General features: G+C 42.7%; 1 protein-coding gene across 3 annotated transcripts in view; it reads left to right on the plus strand.

The window, feature by feature from the left end:
* The first annotated feature begins 7,883 nt into the window (after positions 1-7,883).
* MED6 (mediator complex subunit 6) overlaps positions 7,884-10,804 on the plus strand; it is a 30,158-nt gene continuing 27,237 nt past the window's right edge. For all 3 annotated transcript variants that reach the window (XM_006760741.2, XM_006760742.2, XM_006760743.2), the window contains exon 1: positions 7,884-8,080. In XM_006760741.2, coding sequence (XP_006760804.1) covers positions 8,059-8,080 — 22 coding nt within the window. In that variant the 5' untranslated portion in view covers positions 7,884-8,058. The remainder of the gene's footprint in view (positions 8,081-10,804) is intronic.

A 10,804-nucleotide genomic window follows, 5' to 3' on the forward strand; every position in this document is an offset into this window, starting at 1 on the left:
TGAATACTGAGGAGACAAATTATTTTTCTGAGTGATTTGTCCATGAAGCAGACAGATATTCTCAGGTTGTATCTCTGTAGATGTATATTAAAAAACAAAGCCCTGGATGCTACCACAGATACAATATGGTCTTACATTTTACATGGGTGCATTGTATATCCAAATAATATATGCAGTGATAGTCTTCATTTGCATATAGCTTATGGCATGGCCTGGTGACAAGAGAAAAGATGCTGTGTTACAAAGTCTATCATTTCAAACCTCTTTTCTGCTTTTAGTTTTACTTGGCTGTTTTTAATCTTCTTTTAATCTCAGTCTGTGAAGTGACTTTGCATCTTACACATCAATACTCATAAGAAAGTAAAGAATTAGCTCAGATTATATGTCAGGTTCACAGAAAGCCATCCTCACAAGATCCGAGATCTGTGAATAAAAGGGTTACTTTATCTTGCAGGAAATGAAACAAACCCAGAAATTTTCTTCTTACCAACAAATATTTGGTAAATGTTCTTATATATATTCTACAGATGGACCTAAGAAAATAAAATTATTTCCTTATGTTCACAATTTTAGATTTAGAAGTAAATAAAATGTAAACTGCAGGAAAATTCAGCAGAAGATAATTACTGGAAAATACAATGAGCATAATTACTAGGAAGGCAAGCCTGGTATCCGAGTTACCAGGCAACCAATCCCAAGAGAACATAACATGAAAGTGGACTGGGAGATAGACTCATCCAATCATCCAAATGCCTGGGCAATCAGGTGTCTGAAAGAAGTGATATGAACATGTTATCATTTCATGGAGGCATAAGAAAATTTCTTAACAAGTCATCAGAGAGAAGAAGAAAGGGGAACTATTTGCTCAGATTCTATTAACCATTTCCTAATCTACTTCCCTCCAAATAAAATCACATTAATTACTAATTGGCAGCATCTACACAGCAATAAACTTTTTTTTTTAAAAAAAGGTTTTTCTCCCCATTCTAATCATGCTTATACATGAGTAGATTTTTGTGTGTTTGTGTAAATGTGTGTGTTCGCATGTGTACACATACACATTTGCTCTCCTGTGTAGTATTGTGCTGAGGATATGAGTGAGAGAAGGGAGAGAAGGGCATTCAAGGTTTCCAGGTAGAACCAACTTCAAGGGTTCAAAGATAAAAGCATCTTATGCTGTTCTGGAGTCCGAGAGAAGCTCAATGCTGTGGGGTGGTGGTTGGGGGTTGCGAGGCAAAGCTGAAAAGCAAGTTGGGGACTATTTACATTTCATCCTGTGGATAGAAAATAGGGAGTTCATGGATATTTTAGAACAGGAAAGCACTTTTTATTTTTAATTATTATTTTTAATAGATTTTAAATTGATTTTAGAGAGGAAGGGAGAGGAAGAGAGAGATAGAAACATCAGTGATGAGAGAGAATTGTTGATCATCTGCCTCCTGCTTACCTCATACTGAGGATCTAGCCTGCAACCCGGGCCTGTACCCTGACTGGGAATTGAACTGTGACCTCCTGGTTCATAGGTTGACGCTCAACCACTGAGCCACTCTGGCTGGGCAGGAAAGCACTTTTTGAAGAGAAGTTTCCCCTAGGGACAATGATCAGATAAGGCAGAATGGGTGTGGGGATTAAAAGAGCAGCAATGGGGATGCAGAGAAGGAGGCTGATAAAAAATAGAGGGGCATGAGAAGAATGGATAAGATTTGGTGCTAATTGGATCTGGTCAGTAAGGAAGAAGAGATACCAGGTTTCTTAGCTAAGATCAAGAATTCAGGCAGGAGTGAAAAATCATTCAGTCTGGGACACAAAACAGCAGGTTAGAGCTGTCCAGTAAGCAATGACAAATATGTTCCTGGAGCGCAGGAGAGAGGTCTGGGTTGCAAACCGTGATGGAGACTGAAGCCACGGGGTGAGTTAGATCCTCTAGAAAGGAGAGTAAAATACAGGAAGATGGAAAAGATGAGACATGGAACTAAGGATTATAGAATTTGTGGAATCCTAATTTTAATAAAAGAAAGAAAAGGCAATGTAAAAGATAATTAAAAGGGATGGTCTGAGAGGCAACAGAAATACTGGAGGAGTGTATGGCCATGGAGACCAGGAAAAGACAGTTTTGAGAAGTTGCAATCTTTGTATCCAACACTTAAAGAACGCATTTCCTTCTTAAGTACATGGTCATATAAGTCTAAAGCAAACCTAAACAAATATAAAAGAACTAGAGGCCCAGTGCAAGAATTTGTGCACAGGTGGGGTCTCGCTGGCCTGCCCCAATTGGGGCCTATTGGGCCAGGCTGGCTGGGGGGAGGGGACCCAAGAGGTTGGCTGGCTGGCCCCACCCCTTGGTCAAACTCCCGGTCAAATTCCCAGTCAAGGGGACAATTTGCATATTAGCCTTTTATTATATAGGATAGGTATTACATAGAATGAATATGTTCTCTGAGAACAGTGCACTTAAGTTAGAAGTTATTAACAGAAATATTTTAAAATTTCGTATATTTGGATGTTAAAAACTATATAAGTAATCCAAATGTCAAAGAAGAAATGGAATTAACCTTAATGAATACTCAGTAAACGATCATAAAAACACTACATCAAATCTTGAGGTACAATGAAAATGTTTCTTTAAGGAAAATGTATAGCCTTGTGTAGGGAGTGGCTATAGGGTTAAGCCTTGGACTGACCTGTTGGCAAAGCCACAAACAAGTCCCAGCTTAGAGGGCACAGCCCTCTTAGCATAATTAGGTTTGACCTTATGACACTCCCTACCTAGATCTTATCTGGGTAGCTAATGGGCTGTGGGAGATGCAGCAAGTGCTACCAAAACAAGTGAAACTCACAAGAACACTGTAACTATGGTGACCACTACCTTGTTTACCTCTGGCTATAAAATCAAGGCCCAGTTTGATGTCTGGATCTCTCTGTGGCCTCAGCCAGGCACAGGAAGATCCACCTACACCAGTAATAGCGAACCTGTGACACGCGTGTTAGAGTGACACGTGAACTCATTTTTTGGTTGATTTTTAGCACCAGAGTTAAGTTAGGGTGGTTTTTTTGTTTTGTTTTTTTGGGGTTTTTTAAATATATTTTATTGATTCTTTACAGAGAGAAAGGGAGAGGGATAGAGAGTTAGAAACATCGATCAGCTGCCTCCTACACAGCCACTACTGGGTATATGCCTGCAACCAAAGTACATGACCTTGACCGGAATCGAACCTGGGACCCTTGAGTCCACAGGCCAACGCTCTATCCGCTGAGCCAAACGGATTAGGGCAAGTTAGGGTTTTTCAAAATGCTGACACGCCGAGCTCAAAAGGTTTGCCATCACTGCTATAGTGCATTATCAATCACCCAGAAGCATCATTTCCTTTAACTAATCAGAAGTCATTCCCACACCTTTATTGAAGAGTTTCATATTTTTCTCTTTCACTTGTATTCTCATACTTGCATATCAAATGATATAAGTCCCCAAATCACAAAGCACGCAATGTGTATAAGGGAGGCAGGTATAAAATTTTAGCATATCTATAGAGAAGGGAGTAGATTAACCAGCATTACTGACTATTATAGAAGAGATAGTACATAGTAAACATTTTGTTCTGTGTGTTTGTGTGTATGGTTTAACCCAATAAAACCTTATTTCCTGCTTTTGTCAAGGGCCAATGGAGGTCAGCCGGGTGGCTCACCGCCTGTGGCCAGCCATTCAGAGACCCCAGCTCCCTCCCATTTTCAATGTATGGCTTTAAGGACTCTTTCACTAGTAAGAGAGATCTGGCTGGTGGCTAGAGAGAGAGAGAGAGAGAGAGAGAGAGAGAGAGAGAGAGAACGGCACCAATGTTTTTAACCACCTTGGCCTGGAGATAAAACCCATCACTTCCATTCATATTCCATTGATGAGAATTAGCTATGTGGCTCCATCTAGATGTAAGGGGAATGGAAAATGTAGATTAGCTTTGTACTCAAGTAGATAAGTTTGAGAGCAGCTAGCTCATCTGCCACAGTCTCATTTGCAAAATGGGAGTAATCGCTTCTGCCCCATAAAATTGTGAGAGAAAATTTAGATAATTCATCAAAGTGCTTACACAGCACAGTGCCTCCTGAGGCATAGCAAGTGGTTCAATAAACAGCAAATATTTTTGACATTCCTAAACAAATTTTTGATTAGAACTAATACCTTTGTGGCATTCTATTCCTTCAAATCTATAATAGCTTCTCATTTTTTTGAATAAAAAATTATTTACAAAGCCCTCTATCATCTGGCCCCTGCCTACATTCCCAGTCTCTACTCTTCATTCCTCCTTCAGCTATATAACTCCAGTTTCTTTATATTGGCCTTCTTCTGGTTCTCAGACCAACCTTTACCACCACTGGGTCTGCAGTTCCCTCTGCTTGGAAAGCTTGTACCCCAGCTCTTTATGTGGCTGGTTCATGCTCATCTTTCAGGTCTCAGCTCAGATATATCACCTCCTCAGAGAGGTCTGTCCTGACCATCCTACCTAAAGTAGCTTCCTCCAGCTATTTCCTATCTCATCCTCCCCCCATTTTTGTATCATAATCTGTCTTACTCATCTTTGTTTACTTGTTTATTATCTGTCTGTTCCATCAGACCTGTTGGCTGCTTGAGGCCAGAGGCTTGCTTTGTTGATAACTTTATCCTCTGTCCAACTGGCAGTGGTTCTCAACCTTCCTAATGCTGCGACCCTTTAATGCAGTTCCTCATGTTGTGGTGACCCCCAACCATAAAATTATTTTCATTGCTACTTCATAACTGTAATTTCGCTACTGTTATGAATTGTAACATAAATATCTGATAATGCAGGATGTATTTTCAGGGGTCGCGATCCACAGGTTGAGACCCGCTGATAGAGCTAAGCAAAATATCTAGTAGGTATGAAATAATTGGTGACCAACTGAATGAAGGAATGAACTAACTGAAGACAAATAGATCTTCTCAGCTGGGTCTTTCATCTTAGCCTATCAACATGTCCACATTTTCCTATCATTATTTCTGTGCAACGTCCAGGCAGTGGCTCTAACTCTGTCTAGCCTTCCCTCTCAGCCAAGCTTCCTGAAAGCACAGTCTATACCCAAGGCCATTTCCCTTTACTCCTGAACATATACTCTCCTCCAGCTTCTGCCCCGACCATCCCACAGAAGCTATTCTTGTTTGAGGCCTTCTACTTACCAAATCCAACGCCTGCATCCTAGCCCCCACTCCACTTGTCTACTTGACACTGTTGAGTACTCCTCTCTTCCTGACACTCTTCTGCTTTGATTGCACACTCCTGTAGATACCTGTGTATAGTAGTGGTTATCAAACTGAGGGTAGTCTTGCTCCCACTGCCTGGGGTGGGGGGTATTTAGCAATGTCTGGAGATATTTCTGGTTGTCAAAACTGAGAGGAAGGCTGCTAATGGCATCTAGTGGATAGAAGCCAGGGATGCTGCTAAACATCCTATAATGCAAAGGACAGCTTCCCATACCTCCAGGAAAGAATTATCTGGCACAGTGGATAGAGCATCCGCCTGCGGACTGAAAGGTCCAGGTTCCATTCTGGTCAAGGGCACATGCCTGGGTTGCAGGCTCAATCCCCAATAGAGGACGTACAGGAGACAGCTGATCAATGATTCTATCTCATCATTGATGCTTCTATCTCTCTCTCCCTCTCCCTTCCTCTCTGAAATCAATAAAAATATATTTAAAAAAAGAATTATCTGGCCCAAAATGTCAATAGTGCAAAGGCTGAGAAATCCTAATGCACAGAGTGTCCTGTAGACACTTCATGCACAACATGGACATGTTTAAATTATTACCGCCCCCTTACTCACTTATTTGTTATTCCTAATCTGATTAATAGCACTTAGTTTTATAAATCAGTATCTTGGGAATCATGTTTTATTTACATTCTCTCTCTCCTTAGGCTCATCTATTAGTCCAGTGGTTCTCAACCTGTGGGTTGCGACCCCTTTGGCGGTCGAACGACCCTTTCACAGGGGTTGCCTAAGACCATCCTGCATATCAGATATTTACATTACGATTCATAATAGTAGCAACATTACAGTTATGAAGTAGCAACGAAAATAATTTTATGGTTGGGTCACAACATGAGGAACTGTATTTAAAGGGCCAGAAGGTTGAGAACCACTGTATTAGTCACTAATTCCCTTTTGATGCTATCTCCTAAATGTCTGTAATCCTTTCTCTTCCCTCAGTTATCACTGCCTTTGTATGAGTATAGACATCATTTAGTTTGTAAGTCTCCTAAACTGACTCCCTGTTTGAGTTGTATAAATGCCTCTAACTCATTCTCCTTAAATAGTCTTTCTAAAATGGAAGGCCAATCACGTTTCTCCCACTGCCTGTAAGTTAAAGGCTGAGCTTCTAGGTCTGGCTTCAGATGTTTACCATGTATTTTATTATCTACAAATCCTTGTCCTATTGTTTTTCTTCCTAATCTCCTTTTCTCCTAATAAAAACATAAGAAAACAAAATCAAAATCTTGATGTTTTACACTTCGGTGTATTGGACATGATGTTCCCCCTTTTTGAAATGCCCTCTGTACCACTACCCCCCAAAGCCCCCCTGAAAATTTCCTCCATACTTTCTTGGGGCATTCATTATATACACCCCATCCAATCTCAGGTATAAAATTCCAGTTCAAAAATTGAAGTGCAACAAAGCAATATAATTTTATTTCACCTAGATTTTTAAAATTTGGATTTTCAGTCTATGAGTTGGGGAATACCAATAAGTTCATGATGCTCTCCTCTTGCCCCTGGGCTGTGGTTAAATTCTGGGGGAGCCTTCACAGTACCTAAATTTTGGAGATGTAGGCACCCGCTTCTCATACCTTCAGATTTTGGGGTTCTCTTCTAAGTATTTGTCTTGCTTGTAGATATATGATTTTGCTTTTTATGGGGGCCACGCTGGAGCTTGAGAATCTTTCTACGGCTTCCCTTACCACAGAATTATTCTCTCTCTGGCATCTTGCGACCTACCCCAGATGACCTGGCATGCAGATACAAGGTCCTTACATAGAGCCAGGGTTATTCCCTTTCTTTTACTTTTGTTAATATTTTACTTCTAAAATATTTCCTGTCTTGTGAAATTTTTGCCTCAGAGGCATTTAATACATTTACTTAACGGGTTGAGACTTTTAGTGGACTTAAGTGACATACTAGTAAAAGCTAAAGACTTTCTTTTTTTTAATATATTTTATTGAGTTTTTACAGAGAGGAAAGGAGAGAAATAGAGTTAGAAACATCAACCAGCTGCCTCCTGCACACTCCCCACTGGGGATGTGCCCACAACCAAGGTACATGCCCTTGACCGGAATCGAACCTGGGACCTTTCAGTCCGCAGGCCGACGCTCTATCCACTGAGCCAAACCGGTTTCGGCAAAGCTAAACACTTTCAAATTCTTTCAGCTAAGATCTTTCCCATCCCTACCCTTAAGGGAGGGTAGAAAATGGCCAGTAGCTCCTAAATCTAATAGCTCATGGGATGCACCCGAGGGAGCTTTGTAAGTTGAAGATGTTCCCACCCCTAACTCTGCATAATCAACATTTGTTTTTTAAAACGATCACATAATCAACATTTGTTTTTTAAATCGTTTGTTTTAAAAAACGATTTGTTTTTTAAAAGGAAAGTAAGCTCGAATATTCGAATCTCTCACTGGTGGGCCTGGGCAGGACTCGCTGTCTCCAACATGTTTTTTCACTAGAATGCCGGCCTCCTTCCTCACTGGCCGCAGCGCGGCGTTCCCCTTCCCGCAGGGTTCCTCTTTTCCTAGTTCTCCCTTTCCCGCCGCGCTCCTCCTCCCAGCCCCGCCCCTCTCACTCCTCTCGGAATTGTTCCCAGTGCACAATTATCCCTCCACCTCCCAGCAGCTCCCCTGCGCTCCTGGCCTCCTCCCCTTCCCTGCCCTCTCGTGGGTCCCGCACTGCCCTCCCCTCTGCATTTCTCCTCAGGGTCCTGAGGACCTGCACCCCTCTGCTTCCGTCGTCGTAGTGGTTACGTCTTCTCTGCGCCGGAAGGAGAACCGCGAACACTTTTGGAATTATGGCGGCGGTGGATATCCGAGGTAACCCGTGCTGTCAGCCTTAGTTTCTTGCTGGTCGGGTCTGGTTTGGGGCTCTCTAGGTCGCGGGGCAGGGGTCAGGCTCCTTTGTGATGTCTCCCAGCTCTTTCTGTGGACGACTCCAAGCCTCACTGGCGAAACGTAGCCTGGTTTTCCCCGCTTCGCGGTGTCTCTTAGAAGCGTGGAAGCCAAGGGCTTGGGAAGGTTGGGCTTTGAGCCCCCAGACCGCAGTGCTGTTTCACACGCATGTTTCTGCGGTGAACGTCGGGGCTGCCGGGTGAAGGGATGGCCGGTGGGCAGGGTAGGAGCTGGGGTGACGGGCCGGCGGGACTGGGTCCACCCCTGGGGACTTGGCGTCGCGGCTGCTTTCTTTCTGACATCGTGCCCCTGGCGCCCCTGAGCTTGAACCCCGAAGATTTTCTTCTCTAAGTTTTATGTTTGAGTCTGCAATATCTCCCGTCGAACACCCAGCAGTTACGGAAGGGTCGTGTCTTTTTTACCGCTGAACTGCCAAGGCACTCAAATATTTGTCGACCGGTGAATAGATAGATGGAGGCGCATTCCCCTGTCGCTGCGCGATCTTGGGAGGCATGAAGCTATACATGCATCCTCTTCTCTGCCCACCTCCACACCCCGTTTCAGTGAATTTGAAAACCGAACCGAACCGAACCAAACAAAAAAAGCCTAGAAATTGTGCTCTGGTATTCCCGGGAGGGAACCAGCCGGAAGGGCGATTGAAGAACAGCTGAGCGTGGGAGCCTGGTTCCCAACAGGCCGGGTTCCCCCAGGCCGGGAGGAGGGATCCTGGAAGCTCCCAGAAAAACTCGGCGCGGAGCGCCCGCCATGATCGTTACCTTTTCGTGCGGCGCTGTCTCCCACAACACTTCCGCGCTTGCAGGAAACGCTCAAGGTGGATGTGTTCCCGCTCGAAACGTTGTGGTCTTTTTTCTTAAAGGAAGTGTGAGTTTTTGTACCTGGGTGCAAGCTGAGATTCAACCCTTCCCCACCCGCCCCCCCACCCCCCAATCAGGTGAAAGAAAAAGGGCTTTCCTCAAATAATGTTTTAACTATCGCCCTGGCCGGTGTGGTTCAGTGGTTGGAGTATCCGCCGGTGCACGGAAGGGGCGTGGGATTGGGGGCGGTGGGGGAAGCAGCCAAAATTGATGTCTCTCTCTCACATTGATGTCCCCCCCCCCCCCCCTCTCTCTCTCTCTCTATCTCTCTCTCTCCCCCACCCCACTCTCTCTTTTCCTCTCTCTCTAAAGAAACCACTCAAGATGCTTAACTGCAAGATGCTTCAAATCATTTCCATGTAGGTTGTTTTCGTAGATACTTGATTTTTATAGATTTGAGAGAGAGAGAAGAGAGATCGAGATTTGTTGTGCTACTTATTTACACATTCATTGGTTGATTCTTGTATGTGCCCTGACCAGTGGTCTAATGTGCAACCTTAGTGTATGGGGACAACACTCTAATCAACTGAGCCACCTGGCCAGGGCTATATATACTTGATTTTTAAAGGGAAATGTTTGAGATTCCTTTTTCTATATTAACCAAAGTGGATGGAGTCTAGCATGCTTATTACAAATATATTCTCATTTTATAGTTATTCAAAATGTCCAGGGATCTTCAGCATTTCTGAAAAATACTTTTACGTATTCGTCTTTCATATAAGTTAGGCACTTTCAGTGCCTAATTTTATCACTTGCCGATTGTTAGAGAGCTGTTTGGGGGCCATTGTCGCCATGCACCCTTGCTACTAAATAAAAAAAAGGACACATTTAGTTCAGACTGTTTTCAGATATTTAGCTTTCATACTGTTTTACTTTTTATTTGGGTTTGTTAGAGTCTTTGCAAAGGCTCTGACGTGGGAGCATGCCTGGTGTGTTAGAGGACCAGCATAGAGGCAGGTATGGCTGAAAGAGAATGAGCAAGGAGGCGGGAAGAGATGAGGCCAGAGAGATAATTGGAGGATTGCTCCTTATCTTCCTATGCATTGCCATTGCCTTCCACTAGGTTCTCATCACCTCATGCCCATATATATTGACTGTCCATAATTGTTGGTAGGTGGGATCGTCACTAAACATTCATTTGTTTCTATAGAGTATTTTCTTTCTGGAAATGATCTGTAATATTTTAACAATGTATTGTCAGTGTGTACTTATTATGACACCACATATATGTAATTTCCCCTATGTAAGTGATAAAGAAACCTCTAACATTTTCTTCTACAAATGCCCTTGACCAGAATCAAACCTGGGCCAACACTCTTAGTTGTTTTTCATTAGGAAATCTTTCTTTTTATTTTTTGGCTAGTTATATATTTGGTTATGGCATGATCCATTTATGATGAACCATCTTAATAGTCTCTACTGATTGTTTGATCATCAACATACTTCATCTACTTATTTCCTTGGTTTTATAATGCACACAGCACATTTTACCTTTATACACTTACTTTTTCTCACTTGATTCGTTTTGCTTGGAACTGCTTGTCACCTTGGGTTAGGTCTAACTTCTTCAAAGATGTCAGAAGCAATTGCAGTATAGGAGAGGTTGAGGTTTTAATAGTTCCTTCTTCAATATTTATAGGCATTTTGATGTTCTTGACTCACACCTATTGGGATTTATTTAGTGGTGTGAAACATCATTGCAGCCAGTAGCTAATAAAACTCATTAATTAAAGGTGTCTAGCTCTATTTTACCATGTCTTTTTTTTCTGTGTGC

Source organism: Myotis davidii, unplaced genomic scaffold (genome assembly GCF_000327345.1).
Source record: "Myotis davidii unplaced genomic scaffold, ASM32734v1 scaffold17, whole genome shotgun sequence".
In the NCBI taxonomy this organism is placed as follows: domain Eukaryota; kingdom Metazoa; phylum Chordata; class Mammalia; order Chiroptera; family Vespertilionidae; genus Myotis; species Myotis davidii.